Source organism: Tinamus guttatus, unplaced genomic scaffold (genome assembly GCF_059628265.1).
Source record: "Tinamus guttatus ecotype Peru unplaced genomic scaffold, ASM5962826v1 Tinamus_guttatus_pri_ptg000197l, whole genome shotgun sequence".
NCBI classification, from domain to species: domain Eukaryota; kingdom Metazoa; phylum Chordata; class Aves; order Tinamiformes; family Tinamidae; genus Tinamus; species Tinamus guttatus.
The window spans coordinates 2,582,972-2,600,905 of record NW_028288731.1 but is presented as its reverse complement, the minus strand read 5'-3'; the positions used below and the strand labels follow the sequence as shown (position 1 = coordinate 2,600,905).

General features: G+C 42.4%; 1 protein-coding gene across 1 annotated transcript; it reads right to left on the bottom strand.

The window, feature by feature from the left end:
* Window positions 1-1,868: 1,868 nt before the first annotated feature.
* On the bottom strand, window positions 1,869-16,094 carry ACADL (acyl-CoA dehydrogenase long chain). Its single transcript, XM_088523699.1, has 11 exons — window positions 16,011-16,094; window positions 15,150-15,311; window positions 13,130-13,267; window positions 12,502-12,666; window positions 11,497-11,563; window positions 9,995-10,159; window positions 9,282-9,383; window positions 8,053-8,166; window positions 6,254-6,381; window positions 4,069-4,155; window positions 1,869-2,047 (listed from the first exon to the last, which is right to left on the bottom strand). Exons 1-11 carry the CDS (start codon window positions 16,082-16,084, stop codon window positions 1,954-1,956), a joined length of 1,296 nt encoding a protein of 431 aa, XP_088379825.1. The 5' UTR covers window positions 16,085-16,094; the 3' UTR covers window positions 1,869-1,953.
* Between the last annotated feature and the right edge of the window lie 1,840 nt (window positions 16,095-17,934).

Here is a 17,934-nt window from a genome sequence, read left to right as displayed (position 1 = left end):
AGTGTAATTTTTAACTTATTTTTTAAAGGAAGGAGGAAAGGAAATCAAGTATTTCTTTGATAGAAAACAAACTCCAGACAGGAATTGGATGTTGATTTTGGGTCTGTTGCACTGTTTCTCACCGTGGAGCAACCACCTTGCTACGCTTAATTTTGGGAATTGCTATGACATTTCGCAAACAGGGAGCTGATGCACTCGCCAGATTAAAAGACTTGCTCAAGACCACACAGGAATCCAGAACAGCAGCCGAAAGATGCACTTGGCTTGCAGGCTTGGCACAGTTCCGCTCCCTCAGCCACGTTTGGTTTAATTTTAATTGCAAAGGCTCTGCAGTTTGGGGAGATGCGTTGAGCACCCTGCCCGCCACGCCAAGCCGCAGGGGCATCCGGCGTGCTCACGGGAGCGAATTCCAGCCCCACAACGCCTGCCCAAGCTCCCCGCGCGCCTATTGATCCAGGGGGGAACACAACAACGGCAACGATCAATGTATAGCGCCGATGTACAGCGATGACGTGGGCACAGCGCCCGGGCGCCGCCCCCGCCTCATGGCGCCGCCCCCGCCTCATGGCGCCGCGCCCCGCCCCGCGCGCCGGACCGTTACCTCCGCCCCTGCCCCCACCCCTCACGCATGCGCGCGGCCTCTCGGCGCCGCCGCCGCGGGAAGCAACCGCCGCCCGGCCCCGCTTCCCCCCCCGCCGCCCGCCCCGCGCCTCAGCGCGGCGCTCCCCGCTCACGCGCAACGGCGACCGCCCGCCCGCCCCGGCGCCCCCGCGTCCCGCCGCCGCGCTTGCCTCGGCCCGGCGGCCCCTGCGCAGCGGCGCCGCCGCCAACACCGCCTCCCGCCCGCCCGCGCGGCGCGGCTCCCTCTGGCGCGGTTGAAGATCCGCGCCCAGCTAAAGCGCTGCTCGCTGCGGAGGGCGGGGCCACGCCGCGCGTGGGCGGGGCGAGCCGGCGGCCGGCCAGTGAGAGGCGGGCGAGGGCGGCGCCGCGCGTCCCGGCGGCGGCCGCCCATTGGCGCCGTGCCGCGCGCTCGGCCCGCCCCCTCCCACCCCCGCGCGAGGCTGGGGGGGCGGGGCGGGGGTAAGGGGTGGTGCCACCTACTTCAGAGGGGGTGAAGCGGACCCTAACGGTTGCCCCGCAGTGGCGGGAAGCCCCGCGCCCCTGAGGTGAAGCCCTGTCCCCTCGCGCACACGAAAAGCCCTCCGGCTCCCAGGGTTCCAATGTAGTCCCAAGGAACACAGGGAACAGCACATGTGCATAGAAATATGGTTTATTAGAGTTACCAAAACATAGTAATTAAAATAAGGCATTTTTGGTGCTGTTTAAGGATCATCAAAACTCTCCCCCTGTACTGGGCACCCACTGCCCAGAACATGTATATACACAGAGGCTGCTCTTCTGCAGCATATGCCCATAAGAGCACTCTTACACAATAATAAAGCAGATGGAAGGTGAAACTTCTGGTTCTATCTCAGTAGAGAAGTATCTGGCACGTAAGGGGGGGCACATCCCCAACTTTATTTATTATTTGCTTTTTATTTTTTTATTTCTTAAGAAAGGGGTTTTTATGTTAAGAATGTGTTAAATTGAGGATTGAGAGTTGGATTTGATAAAACAGCATTAAGTTGGAAAGATTCACCTATCCATAATATGGCTGATAATCCACTTTTCACTACCAGAAATGAGGTTTCTGAAATTCAGAGATTAGCCATCATTAGATTGTCCATTAAAAGTAGTCCATTAAATAGAAGTGTTGCATATATATACACATGTGCATGTTCAACACATTGTTGTACACTACCACTTTCCTAACAGCCATTTTAAAATAATCTCTTCCTTCAAAGAGTAAAATAGACCACATAGCTCTGCTACTTACATTCTTGTGCCTGACTTTATTCCATCTATTAATGTGAAAGGATTTAGCAATATTCTCCAAAGTAGTTAACATCTGCCCTAATTGTCACTGACAATGTCTCTAGCAATAAGCTCTTTCATTATTTCATTGGTACCACCGTAGATCGGGTGAACACGGGCATCCACAAAAGCTCTGAAAGAGGGGAAAAAAAAAAAGATGAAAGATTTCTCAGAACATACATACAGCCAAATGAAAGATAAGTCTTAATTTCTGAGGCCCTTCTTTTTTTGAAGTACATTATGCTTCTGGAGCACAGTTACATCTCTTTCATTTACTTTAAGTATGTTATTTAAATGGCTTCAGAAATTAGTCTGGTCTGTTTTGATTTTGTGTCTGACCATGCCCTGCTGCCATAGCTAAACACACACACACACACACACACACACAACACAACCACACCACTTATTTTGGAGGACTGTGTGCATTAATATTAATTAGGTAATCGTGGAACAAAACAAAAATTCATGATCTTGCTCTAAATTTAGGAAGGAACAATGGTACAGATCAGAATTAGGTTTCAGTAGTGTATTCAGTGAAAGATTGCACACCACAGTTTTACACTGCACAAAGGAAGTTAATTCAATTTGACATATCAAGTTGAAAAAACAAACAAGTTTAATTTTTTTTAATAATCAATATTTCTCAACTTTATTCAATTGTTTTAAAATATACTGCAGGAGGAGAAAATTATAAAATCTGGACATTTAAAGCTATGGAAATACATAACCTCACCCCTTAACTCTTCTCTACCATTTGTGAACCTTTTATTCCACATCCAGGAGGGTACTATGACTTTTTTTTTTTTTTTTTTTTTTAAATTAACACTGCCTTTGAAAAGAGATGTTGAGAAAAATCACAACGCAAGGCTACAAGTATTTTAAGATCTCATTTACATATTTTTTCAATGGTATCCAATAATGCAGTAGGAACACTTATTTTAGCATACTTAAGGAGTTTTTTTCCCCCTCCTCCAAAGAGGTTTTCAACCACTAATGACTAAACAGGCTTCAGCTGGATCCAGCTTTTAGCAAATACCAACTCCAGCCCCATTTGGGCTAGGAGCTCCAGCCAACAGCCAGAGGGACAAACAATTCCCATGTGCAAACTTGAGCTGGCCACAGTACATGCATGGCTGGGGACGGCCTGCAGAATGACAACAGTGTGCAGGTGCATCTGAATTCTGCTCCTGTGTACAGGCAGAGCAGCCCAAGAGCAATGCAGCCCAAGAGCAATACAGCACTCAGGAAACACATGTTGCAGAGCTGTGTAATTAAAGTCCCTAGGGACAAATACTGCACATAAGGGGAAAGAGAGATTCCAGGACTCCCCATTCAGGGCTTGCTGGCCTTTCTGTTATTAGTAAGATGATGCAGAACACTCCAAACTGTTTGCTAGAAGTATACACAAAAAATTATTGCAGAGCATCGTTTAATACTTTAGAAGTGACTAGATTTAGATTGAGTATTCTAAATACATTTAAAAATGTGTGCACAACACCCATTTGCCAACTGTCAATGACCCTCTTTGTGATGGGTACCATCAGATTTACCTCTTTTTAATAGAAAAGCCTTACCTATGGTATTGTGGCAATGGCATGTAAAAGAAAAATCATCTTTCTACCCAATATACAGGAAAATATATATATATAAAGCTTTTAAGTACTTAAAATAGACAAAAAGGGCAATGGCAAATCTCTGATCTCTCCTAGTTCCTCCATTTTAAAAGGTCCAAAAATCTGAATGTGACTCTTGATTAAACAATTTATTATTTTAGAGTATTACAAAACCTCTAAGGTGGGCAACATAATGCTGATGTGTCAAGGAAATAAAATTTTAAGATAATACACAAACTATCTTTGCTCATTTGTTTTGACACTGCTTCTGCTTAATTAATCATTTTTCTCCTGCTGTGAAAAAAGCCTATTTAGTTTAGAAAAAAATGGGTAGAAATTGCTCAATAACTTATGGATTGTTCACAAAATTAAAACTGAGTCTTGCTGCAGACATCTGTACAGTGGATTGCATTTCAATAAACATGAGAAAAGGAACAGCAAATCAGCCCTGCACAAAACAAATGGCAAACAGACATAAAAGCGCTTCATTTTAACTTTGAATAATGAAAGATTACGAACAAGTCTGAAATATAACACTTACTTTGCAATTGGATACTCCCACATGTACCCCCATCCTCCATGCAGTTGCACACACTGGTTTGCCACACTGCTTTCAAGATCAGAAGCCCTTGAGGGGTCAAGAAGAAAAAGTTAAGTATATACTCTGAAAATATCAGAGATACAGATAGGTTAGCAAGACAAAAATAACTATCAAACTTTTAATCTAAAAAAGTGAGGCAAGAAGTAGTTCATATTGTGAGGGTTTTTCTTCTTCCTACATGAATGGTAAAAAATTAATGCATCAAAGTGAAGAGTATTGAAGATCTGTTCTCATTATGGAAGAGCTTTCATGAAAAGAAGGCTTTCAAAATAGACAAGGTTGCATGCTTTTATAACAAGCACGCACATGCCTAGACATTTCTTTCATAAAGTAGGTTGTTGTGGGGTTTGTTTGTTTAAATAAAATCCTTCAGTCAAATCAACAATATTAACGTATCACGATTAACAATATCACAGACTTCCCCCACACAAACACACCACGAACAACACATCAAGATGCTCTGTGAATACAACAGTTACCTGGGGACATCGAACACTCTTCAAGATGTTTTACAGTTTATTCTAATAAAATATTGTAATTCTTAAACAAGACTGCTTATGACATTTGATTCTGTTCATTTTGTTTTGTGCACCATCCCTCCAGAATTTGCAGATAATCATTCATTGCTTATTTTCTGCATCTGAGCTTTTGGAAAGCTACACATTTGGTGCTACTTCAAATACTCAGGTGAAAGAACTCAAAGGATATTCACTGCACTATAAATTCAAGCTCATGTTAAAAGAAATGAGGAAACACTTCCAAGCACTCAGCGTGTGTGGAGTGGTAAAAGTGGAAAAAATAATAATAAAAGACCACTCAAAGCAGTTGCTTTTAGCTGCTGTTACTGCAAAACAGAAATCTATAGATCCTTCATTAGAGATCACTGAAGAAATGCATCAACTGTATTTTAAAATATTTTGGACTTCCACCCTTGAAGGCCACTGCCTGTACAATAGGCTTTAAGCAAAATTGACTAGGGGTCGTCTCCTGAAACATCTGGGAAAAAAAGAAAAAAACAATTCTTCATTCAGGCATTCTTTTAAATCTGTCTTGGAGAGTTTTATGGAAGACTGCCACAGGAACTCCATTATGGGAAAGGGCAAATCCACAACAAACTGAGCACTAGCATTTGGGAGGGTGGGAAAGTTTCAAATTCCTCACTTGGGAAAAAAACCTGTTGATGAAGTAAGTTTAAGTTGGCACTAGTTGTTTCCTCCTCCTCAAAAGTGAATGCCTCTGCTTTGCTTATGTACCTGGTACGCCTAGGTAGCCAGCGCCAGGAATATCATTCAGACAAAATTCTTCCTTTCATTGTAAATACTCTCACTGGATTCCCTTAGTTTTTTTTCCAAGTACTTCCCACTGTCCTTATTTTAGGAAGTTTTATGCTGCTCTAGAATTTGTAGAGTTATCCATCTTTCATAAAGCTACCTGCTATTATAAATGTCTGATCTGCATTTCCCCTCCCCATCTCTGCAAGCAGAGAAAAATAATCATGTGCCAAATTCACAGGCTGTATCTTAGCTGCATCTTCCCATCTGGTTAAGCCTAGGTTAACAGATAAGGCCATGAACCATTGGGAGGAGGAGGAGTTCTGGCCAGTAAAGTATTGTTTGGTTTCAATTGCAGCAATAGCTGTAGCCAACTACTTCTACCTGAAACAGGAGAGCTTCAAAGATTCTCCAGACTGTACAGCTATTGCTAAGCAATGCTAATAAAATTCATTCTATATCTTATGGGCTTCCAATGACCAGGGGTTTGTTCTGCTTTAAAGATTTGCGATGGTAATGTCCAAATATCTTTCTAGAAAGACAAGGAAATATTCACTTTTAACTGAAGCTAAAGTCAAGACCCGATCTTACCATTCACAGAATCCCGTCTTAAAAGCATGCCGTTACCTTGAAATCGATCCGATTAACTAACACTGGTTTTCAGTGCAACTGTTTAAGACTTACTGACTACATGACTAAAGTTTCAGCTAATGGAGCCTATCAGAAGCTGACAGTTTAATTATTAATCACACTGTAATTTTAGCTTTTCATCAATTCTGAAGAGTTCAGAGTTTACTGTTAGGCTCCTGTCAAGATTAGGAAAGAAACACTTTCAAGTTACTTTAACCACATACCAATACTTTGCCATAGAAGCTGTGCCTGTGTCCAGACGTTTTTCTGCATGCAGCTGCAAACAGTTGTCCAAAAAGGCCCGGCCAACGCAAATCTGTGTCTTCATTTCGGCCAACTTGTGCTGAACCGTCTTATTTTGGAGGTGGATGGAGGAGCCAGAGGAAAGGAAAGCAGAAGTTGTGATGTTTTTAAAGAATATTTCAAGTAAAAAATACAGCATTTTCTACAATGATTTTGGCAAGATGAAGCCTATTTCACAAGCAATGTTATTGACAGAAATTACACTTGCCCAGTTAAAAATATATCAAACTACCTTGGCTCTAAGCAGCAAAAGGGAGCCAACTTGCATACAATTATGTCTTTAACATTCTTACTAAAGAAAATTATTGCCCTTCGATTCTCAAAACCAACTCAAAACATGATCTCATGAAAATACCCCAACAAGCAACCAGAATACATAAAATTCCTGGAGAGCACAGAGTATGAGCCATTGGATACCTTGCTGCCCTGTGCTCCCTCTGGTGGGGAAAGAAACTTTCATTCTGCAGACAGTAATTTCCCTAGTTTATCATAATTTCATAACATATTGGTTATATTTTATATGCATACAGTGTTTCACAGTTTGAGATTCAAAATGCATGCAAGTTAAAAAAAAAAAAAAAAAACACAGAAATTTTAGATTATCGGAAAGTTTCCAACATTGAGGTTTCTAGTCAGAAGAGATAAAATTCATCACAAAAGCTAAGGAAAGAAATTGTGACAGGGCAATTACTATTGTAATTTCATTCCTGGAGGGAGGGGATAAGAATACAACCCAGTAAAGTCTTCTCTGAGCTCCTAGTCCTAAAATCTTTTAAGTAGTATTCTTTCTTCCTTTGACCAACTGATGTAATTGGCAAGCCTGCCATTACAAAAACTGATTTCAAACACTCCACTATGGCATAGCTAATGAATCATGGTTAAATGAATCGGGCAAGACAGAGCTCTAATTAGAAAGGAGACAACTTTTGCCTATACACACATTTTATTTATCAGCAAAGGGACGCTGAAAAGTATACCAGGATTGATTCTGTGAGACAAAATGGTATTTTGTAACATTGGTTGTCTTTTGGCTGGTGATGGGTTAGTCTCAAAAAGGATAATATCTTGGAGGTCTCTGCATAGTGAACTATAATCACTAAAAAGCAAACTACACCCATATGAACAAGACTGTAAAATACGTTTCTTTAGTGTTAAGGTTACACGCTGTACAAATTCTGTCTCAAATTACGTATTTCTAAATTTAAACTTTAAGAACAGGGGCAAAAATCTTCACTACCTGAAAGAAACTTACCATTCCAGCCTCTAAGGGCTCATTTCTGCTCCCACTCACAATTACAGATTTGATTTCAACAGAGTCTCAAAACTTAGAACAGGGCTTTCTGCTTGACTTCAAGAGTGAACCATGTTCTCAGAGACCCATCCCACAGGTTTTATACGTAGTCCCTTAAGTGCCCAGTTACCTGGCAGCTGGGGAATCTCATTACAAACAAATACGAACAAGGACAACGAGGTCACTGCCTGGGAACCCTGACAGACACCAGTCTCGAAGCTCAAGTTTCTGCAGCACATCATGTGCAGAGGGACACCGTGCCTGCACATGCAAAAGCCTTTCCAGAGTCCAAGGGGCTCTGCTCCACTCCAGAAACACACACAGGTGTAACCTGTGCAGTTCCTATGACCTGGGCCTCAGGTTGTATTCCACACACAGATGTGAAACAGCTGCACACAGAGAGCTATCTACAAATCAGTTCAAACTCACCTGCAAATGGGCAACTGTTTTCCCAAAAGCTTTTCTTTGCTTCACATAATTCCTTGTTTCTTCAAACATGAATTCACACCTGGCAATAGCCATATCTCCAATCACCAGTCTTTCCTTTCAAAACAGGAAATTACGGAATCCAACAGAATTAGTCCTACATTTCTCTGCATCCAGTGCACAAATGTACACACACAACTGGGAAATAAATGTTGTGTTGTTCATTAAGGGAGTAAAGTAACACTATGTATCGAACCAGACACACTCCATTACTAAAATTATTGGAATGTCTTGATTTATGATACCCAAAGCCCACTTTTAAGGCTTTTTGAGGTAATGTTCTAAAGTTTTATTAGGCTGAAGATATTTTAATAAAAATCAACTGCAGGACTTCCACTCACTGATTGAAACATTTACATCAAACTCTTCTTGAATTACTAATTTTCACTACGCAGATTAAAACAAAATAGTATTTAACAATTTCAACAGAATATTCCTGAAAAATAATCCTAAACTAAGAACACAGACTCAGCCTGCCCCCACCCCTCCAACAGGCTGAAAAACTGAAACCAAGTCCTTTTAACACTGTTGAAACAATTGAACGCATATCTGAAACTATTCAAGAAAGTTGTTTTGGGGGTTTTTGTTTTGTTTTTTTAAAGACTAGAAAAACATTTTCTATCAAAGGACAAAGTAATAAAGCAATCTTGCAAGCTGAAAGATTGAAAGATGAGGTTTCATATTAACTAGAGAATAAAATTAAACACATGCCCACCAGATGCGGCAAATACAAAGTCACAGTTTTGACAAAGCACAGCAATGTTCTAAAAAAACTACAGTTCTTGTCGGACCTCCCAAGTCATTCCAAAATTTATTAGAGTTGTAAAAAACACTCGTTCCACTAGCAAGGTATTTTGACAACTTTCTATTTCAATTCTGCTATATTGATTAAAAAAGATTTTCTTGTATCATTATTGTATTTCTACCTGCTAGAATAGCAGTGCTTGCTTCTTTCTTTCAAGAGGAAAGTTGTGCTAGGAGCATCCTTTTTTCAGTTGAAAAGCAGCACTAACAACAGGCTGTTGCTCACAGACATCCTGTTTCTGAGCCTGAGGTGGCTCAACATGGTGCATAATCTCCAAGATTAAGACAGATTCTTGCAATGGAGGGAAAAAAAAAAGTTTTCTCTGATCTTCCCACTAGTGGCAGAGGTTTATGTTTGTTCCTCTCACCTGAGGGAGTTCTCCCATCAGATAATAGAAGCCCTTATTCTCTTTCCCAAGCAAGGCACTGGCTGGCAGCCGCACATCTTCAAAAAACAGCTCTGCTGTATCCTAAGGGGATTTAAGAAACACACAGTTTACAACCCGGCAATCTCACCTCCTCAGTTCACTACTTTTTCACTGTTTTCTTGCTAGTGTATTCTTTACATTGGAAGTGTCCTCCAGAGTCATCTAGCCTACCTCTTACTAAAAGCACATCCAGCAAGGCAGACAGCTAAGGGGTTTGTCACATTTTCCATTGCTCCAATGCTGGAAACTCCACAGCTTCCCCAGCACCTCATCCCAGTGTCTCATCGTTTTTATAGTCAAGTTCTTTTCTCTCCCCAAGACCTACTCAGATTTTTCCTTGCGTCCCTTGCCTCTCTGCCTTTCACTGTGCATCTCCAAGAAGAATCTATCACCAAAACCACCCATTAGGTACTTGAAGACAGTAAGATCCTGTCCTTCCAGGCTTTTCCACACTGAACAATCCCAGCTTCCTTAAACCTCTCTTCCTACACCAGGTACTCCAGACCTCCACAAAATATCCTCAAGATACATTATTTGCTAGGAATTCTGCTAGTTTCCTAAGCAAGGAGCAAAAACACTGTGCTGACTCCAGCTATTAAGTGCTTTTGGATCATGTCCAAGTCTGCTATATGTTATGGGTCACATGAACTCACCTGGGCTTTCAGGCCCATTTTCTGCAGCTTGCGTCCTTTGATGAAACCTTTTGTCCCATTTTCCACCAGAAAAAGGCTGATTCCATGAGCAGGGGATCGGGCCTCACGGTTTGTAACTGCAACCACAATCACTACATCACTCATCCAACCATTTGTGATGAACACCTGTAAGAAAAGCAACATGGAATAAAGCAACAAGACAGCTGGAAAAAAGACAGAAGTAGTGACAAAGCAACAGAAGGAGAAACAGCATGAATACTCTTACAAGTGAATCAAAATGCAAGCTTTAAGCGTCCAGATTTTAAGCATTTTAAGAACTCAGAAAAAGTGTTTCGAAACAAGATCTATTAAAATAGGAATTGGTTCAAGCAGCATCGTGTGTGTCTGAAGCATGACATTAGAGAATGCACAAGTCTGTTTCTTTTGCTTGTCCCATTAAAAAGTATGTGGTATCAAATGTAGACATCAGACTAATACAGATGGTCTGTTTTCCAGAAGTGTAGAAGCTATAAATGCAAACCCACGGATGGCTGCCTGACGGTGGCTTCCTGTCATGGCCGCTCACTAACTCTGTAGTACAATCCATCCATCTGCCTGTAACATTTTAGGATAGGTATGTGCGCGTCTCAGAGCACGGAGCATACGTTACAGAAGAGATGATTATAAATCAGAGCTTCAGCATGCTCAACAGACCAAACGGAGAAACAAGAGAAACTGCAAGAAGAATCCTAAGTCTGCCAAAAAATAAGCAATCTGTCTCGAGTTGCTGTAGCAAGGCAACATAAGCAAGTGCCCTTTTAAACATATTTGTACATATTTGCTTGCACACATTTTCAGCACTTGAAATTCTGCTAAGGCCAGAAGTCTCTATCAGTACCACGTTCTCATTGAAACTACAAAAAAACGAGAGAGGAAAGATGAAAACATTTTATAGCCTTGAAACAATCTGTTGAACTCACACTTCCATTTAAACGCTTCACTTCTGCTTCTTTCTCTCTTATTATGGGAATAAACAGAAGTATTAATGCTGCCAGCATTGCAACAGCTTGACAGCACATGCATAGCATATGATACAGGACTTTCTCCTAACTTGAACAGCAGGTTCCTAGATACGATTACACAAACTGTGTTATAAAAACAAAAGCTCTTACTCAGAATATAGACAATTTCTTGCTGGAATAGCATATACATTTTGCTGTTCCATCTCAGCACTGAGAAATAAGCTCAGTTCTGTTTATGTTATGAAGATTCCCCCCATTCCCAAGTCAAGAGAAAATAAAGCTACAATTTAAATTTAAAAATTCAAAAGCTACAAAAAGATCCTACTCAAGTCTTTCCATAAACTGGTCCATAAATCACCAGCAGCAGAAGTCCTAAAAATGAAAGTGGCAAATAAAATCAAAAAAGTGAAAGAATGGCAGGGAGGGGTTTGAGAGGGAGTTGCTGACCTGGAGTACATTCATCACTGTATCTAGTCCCCAAAGTGAGCAGCTTTCACTTACCTTACTCCCATTAAGAATCCAATCACTTCCATCTTTTTTTGCATATGTTCGTATCCCCTGCAAGTCACTAAAATGAGATTTAAAAGGTCCTTTAAGACACCATTGAAGAAGCAGCAATTTGTGTCTTATACAGTACCAAATATAAAACAAGATAGAGCCTGAAGACTGTCATCAAGATATGCACTCAGTGAAAATATACAGCAGGCTAACGAAACACACCAAATGGCTTACAGTGTAGCACAGAAATGAAAAGCACAGCACGTAAAAGGTTAATAAATCCCTGCAATGACACAAAAGCACAAGGTCCCATTTTAATGCATCTGCTTGTGGGGAGGGGGGCAACACAAGTACTGATACCAAAGGGTGAGCATCCCCCGAGTCAATATGCCTTAGAGTACAAATGCCAACCAAGGCTACAGCATCTAAGCAGGCTCAGCCCTCTGCAGAAAGGGACTGAAAACAGCTACTGTCTGTAGAAGCAGGACACCAAAGAGTTCTGCTTTTCACATGCTCCCCCTGACACCACCATTATAGAAACTGGCCAAATCAGCTGTGTCTGTCCCACATATGTGCTGTCTGCCCTTCAATAATGATGATAGAGGAGGGAGATTTCTATGTGCAAAAGGCTTCAGGTTAAAAAAAAAAAAAAAAGTGTTCTGTTCCACAATAAAAGCTAATACTAAAGACAAGCCTTCTTTGCTGAGATATATAATATGCTTTTGAACACAACACTTCATATTAAAGTATGTACAATTCAGACTATAAAAACCAAAGGTTTATTTGCCCAAAGTGGCATGATAAGGTAACTGCTTCTGAGCAAATATCCTGAAATGATAAAACTGTAATAAAGCAATCTAAAAATGCCAATTGCTTTTGACATTCTATCCACACTGGGATATTGTCTAGTCAAAGGCAACTATAAAACTAGGATGCTTGGTATTAAAAAAGAAGCACACAGTAGACAGCACCTAATATTAAGATCATCTGTCTCTATTTTGAGCTTACCTGCCAGCCCCAGGTTCAGTCATGGCAATAGCTCCAATGCACTTGCCTTCAACCATCGGGGGGATGAAGCGTTTTATCTGTTCTTCAGAGCCATAGTTCGTGATGTAGGGCATGACTATATCCGAATGAAGGGGAAATCCTGGGCCACTACAGTTAACATACATCCTTGGAGGACGGAAAGGGGAGGGAAGGGGGGACGGAAATAAAATCAGACAAAAGCACCAAAAAAATTTAAGTGCTGAACTTTACTCTGTTACAACATGAGCTGACACTGGAGAAAAAACGATACAAAGGTCTCAGATTAATAATCTAAACTCGTGGCATTTGTATGGTTGTTTATGGAATGCACTTCCACAGCCAAACAGTTGTACAACTCGGACTAAGGAAAACGCTTCGCCAGCCACAGAGTCCTAACAATAGGACACAAACACATTTATTATTTAAACAGTCATTTAAAATACTTCCAAGAGGAGGAATTCACATGTCTAAACTACCCTTTCCATTATTAGCATAATATCATTTTCTGTGAAGAAATTTGCTCTGCATTAAGTAAATTATATATATATAAAATTACAATCTCTTGATGCTATGGTAACTAAAACTCCCCCCCAAAGTTTCTAGTACTTACTGCTCTTCCCAGACCACAGCTGAAGAGAGAATATCCGCTCCAATGCCTCCATGTTTTTCGTCTATAGCAATGCCCAGCAGGCCCTGCTCTCCAGCCTTTTTCCAGATCTCCCTGCTGACCTGGCCATCCTTCTCCCACCTGCAAACAAGACAGGAACAGGGGCACACGTGCAGTCCCTTGTGCATACACAACTGTGTCTTGTCTCAGCTAAGAAGGGGTGGCTTCTGTGCACAAGTACAAGTTGACATCACCTCTCGATAGATTGCTGCTGTAAGGTGGTTTCAGGTTTGCAAACAGACAGGTGAGGATGATCTGCTGACAGTTTGCAGATTTTACACACCCCAGGAGAATCCCTTATTCTCAGAAAAATGGTACCTCCTTATGGAGTTTGCTCACTCATCAGAAAGTGGCACAGCATGGCTTTAATAAAAAATAAATAAATCACACACTTTCAAATTATATGGTAGAGAAACTAGATCAGAGTCACTCCTCTGGCACAGCCAGAAGCAGTTGAGCTATGCCACAGCACTTTATCAACTGTTAATCATACCATGAATATTTAAGCTCTTATCCAAAGCTCCACCTCCACTGGAAGCCTTCAGCAAAGCCTGTCTCGTGACTATCTTTGCCTTTCACCTATTTTCAGTGCTATCCCTGTCTCTGCTTCACCCACCACCAAAACTGTTCTTCATTATAACCATTTGTGAACCACAGCTACATCTGCTTATGCCACACTTCACGCCAGCCCAGTGGATACATTACACCCCAAGCCTACCTGTTTATTTGAAAGGTGTGGGAATAAAATGGTTCAGAAATCCCTGAAGTGACGCAAGAACACAACCTGAACTTGCTGCACTCTGTCAATGAACCACTTCTGACAGCTAATTACCAAACAGGATCTTCAGTAACGCCTTTCTGAGCCAGTACCTATTCATTAACTGCCCCAGAAGTAATGCAAACAGAAGATATAGGGGAAAACATCTGTTTTTGTGCACAGAAGACTCTCATTCAGAGGAAAAGCTTTCTACTTTGAGGTCATGGTTTGAGAATGAAAAAAAAATAATTGGCAACGACCCTGATTTAAGTTGTTTCCCTTGTCTCCTGCTGGTCATCTGCCCCTGAGCCTCAACACTCCAATCACCCACTCGCACCATCTCAGCTGTTTGTGGATACACACTGGGAGTTTCATCAGGAAAACAATCTTGCAGCATGATTTAAGAATAAGACCTTTTGCCCCACGCTTTGATTCTGCAGGACCCTTTTTCAAGCAAAGCAAAAAGAAAACTACTTAAAACTGCAGCTTAACACTTTGCATCTGAATAAACATGTTCCAAGCAAGCTAAGCCTCATGCATTTTACCTACAACATAATCAGATACAGACAAAATAAGGAACCCTCTCAAACTCTAGCTCAGTGGAAGTATGACACTTCTATAAAAGAACCTGCGTATGCAGGTGAGGAGACTTGGGCAGGAGCAGGAGACTCGGGCAGGAGCAGGAGACTCGCACACTTTAAGTTATTTTGTGCAAGTTTCTCAACAATACACTATATAGTTAAAATTGTGTGAGTATTGCATTTACAGTATTTGCTATAATGGAACCTAGACATGACTTTTTTTTTTTTTTTTTTAATGACAGCAGTTGCAGCAAAAGTATCAAAGCAGAACAACATGGTGACTAACCAGTCCTGCTAATTCTAATTAAACTTAACACATAAGCAAGGATACTTCGGCTGCACCTCTGCAAACAGCATCGCTCCTGCAAGGACACCAGGCTGCCTTACAATGAAGCTTAGAAGTGTGTATTAAATCCTGTTTTTTTTTTTTTTTTCCTCTCTCCAGAAATGAGTTTCATGGGCAGTTCAGTTTAAAACTAGTCAGTTTAATTTAAAAAAAAAAAAAAAAAAAACACCCAACTTGGAAATAGATATGCTCTTTATCTTGCTATATTAACAGTAAAAAGCATTGCAGAAGGAGGGAATACACCAATTATTTGGACAGAGGGTATGAAAGGCAACTTACTCATCATGAAAAGGCAGCACTTCCTCCTGGTAGAACTTCCTGACGCTCTGCCTGAAGATATCATGCTCGGGAGAGAAGATCCTTCGGGTGCCTATATCATTCAAATGTTTAGAAAAAGAGGGCTCTTTGCGTTTTGCGCTGGGCTGGTCAGTTTGCACAGCACTAGGGAAATAAAATAAAGTGAAAAAAAGTCAGAGGCTGTTAGGACACATGTGTCCCGGTTTCAGTGACCTTTTTGGAGGGCAGGAGACGCTTGTCCTGCAATGTGAACTATGCCCCACAAGCTCCACGTGCCACCAAACCCAGCAGATGCTCAGAGTCAAGGCAAAGGCACAACACATGTAACATCGCAACAAGAAAAAAAAATACTAAAATTAATTTTTAAATTTGAAAATAAGTTATAAGCAATACACATAAAGAATTAAGGTTCCCCTTTGCCAGTAGGGGAGTCCTCCCCATCACCCCCTCCCCCCCCCCAAAAAAAAATCCCCACTTCATCCTTATTCCCCAAAAGGCAATTCAGCCTAAAAGCAAACTTTTTCAGCAGGTTTTGTCCCTGGGCTGTTTCCTACTTAACTCCATCCACGTCCACCCCCACCTCGCAAATTCCTAACGCCCTAACAACCCTAATCTTGAAAGTAACGCTTCCTAGGAGAGAATTTATGTAAATATAAAATAAAATGACGCCGTCGCCCGTTCCCTCTTCGCCCCCAACCCGACCGCAGAGCCCGGCGGCACCGCGGGAGCGAAGGGCGGCCCAACCGCGGCCTGCGCGTGTTTAAACGCCCCCCTCAGAACGCGGAGCGGCGAGTCCGAACACTCCCGCGCGCGTCCCCACGCGTGTGCGCGGCCCCGCGGTACCTGGGCTGCACGGAGAAGCGCCGCGAGCCGCCGGCAAACAGGAGCCCACGCAAACGGAGCAGCCGGGCCGCCATCTTGTGCCGGAGGCTGTTGGTGGGCGGGGCCGGGCGCCGTTTTGGGCGTTACCGGGCGTTTTCGGAGGCGGGATGGCGCCAGGGGCGGGAAGCGGCGTGCGTGAGGCCGCAGGGCGGGATTTAGGTTGTTGTTTCTTTCCACGCAAGCAGTGACCCCACCTGGGTGGTGGCTGAGGGGGGATTTCTCAGACACCGCCTTCAGATCGGGAGGTGACACGATGTTAGGGCGAAGAAGGGGTTTTAGTTCTAAAAAGAAACACTGTTATTTCTTTTAAAAAAAAAAATCTCCAAACTGGCGCTGCGGTTTACTGGAAGGGCAGTCATAGGGGACCCACCGATGAGCTTTTTTCCCCGATCCTAAGTGTGTTTCAGGGCACAGTGGTGTTTTCGTGATGTTTTTTCCAGAAAGCGCCAGCTTCAGCGCCTGCCGCTGTCCCTGCGGCTCCCGCGCCAGGAGGTGGCACTGCAGGAACGGCTGTGGCGCGGGACGCGCTGCTGCCCTTCTGCACAGGCGCGTTTTTAATGCAACATCAAGGCTTTTCAACGCGACCCCCCGGTTTCAGGCCGCCATGGTTGAACTTTTTAATTATTTCTAGTGTTTCCGTAGCTGGAAGCGACCCACATTCCCTTCAGTGCCTGCTTTGCGGGGAGCAATGTCTGACGCACCCATGGCTGTGGGTGCCATGGAAAGCGTCCTCTTGCCGAGGAAATGCTGCGGAAATGCCCGTGGCCTTGCATGAAGCCAAGAATAAGAGAATTGAGGGTTACCTTGAGAAAGTGTCCAAGTGCAGCTCTGTGGGCAAACGAGTTGAAATGATTTTTTTTCCCTTTTTTTTGGATCCATCTTAATGTTCCCACTGTTTATCTGAGGAGTTTCTCCTCTGCAGACCGAAGGACTGTACACTTAAGTATACTCAGGTCAGAACAGCTGTATCAAATTAATTATATATTATTATTATTATTATTATTATTTGGAAGAGATATTCCTTTCCACTCTTCATTTCCTCTGTGTGAAAGAAATCACAAAGGGATTGAGCAAATGAATCTTATTGCATGCACATTTTATGTCAAATAACTCACATACCACTTCACACACACTCCTGAGCTGGCACATCAGCAGTTTTATTATTATTTTGTTATTATTATTCATTATTACATTTGCAGCAGTGTATATTGCTGTGCAAGGGCATCCTCCAAGGGGAGGAGCGTTCACTTGGCTCTGGTAACAGGTGACTTAATGTGGAAAACTACAAGTTAACGCAGCCCTTGAATGCAAATGTCCAGGTGCCTCCTCTTTGTTTGGCTGTGTGGGTATTTGTTGTTGTTTGGGGATTTTTTTTGGAGACACTTTGCCCGTGCCATTGGCACGAGGATTTCATTTATTTTGGATATCCAAGTTACAACTTTTTCGAGCGGGGGAACTGCTCAGAGGCATGTTCTAGCCTGGCAAGCCATTCAAAAGCGACTCCCTGACAGCTGGTATGTACTGCATACAAGCCCTGAAGGTGATTTCTGCCAGATGGCCCAGGCTGTCAACATATTTGGATAATAGACGCTCTTTTGAAGAGCTTTGCTTCTGTGTTTTCCTCTGTCTCGCTGCATGCGTTGGCGGTGCTGTCAGCGAAGCCAAGCTGCAGGATTTGACAGGAAGCTTTGAAAACACAGTGAGGTCCAGCACTGACCCCTCTCACAAAGCTCTTCACTCATGTTTTAAGCTCCCAGTCTGTTGCAGAGAGTATTCAACTATATATCTCTGGTATGAAGAGCCTGGAGGTTGGTTTCTGAGTGTGTTATTTTAAGCTTATGTGCTGTCTTCTTTCAAGAAGAACCCAGGTGCCGACTGAGCACAT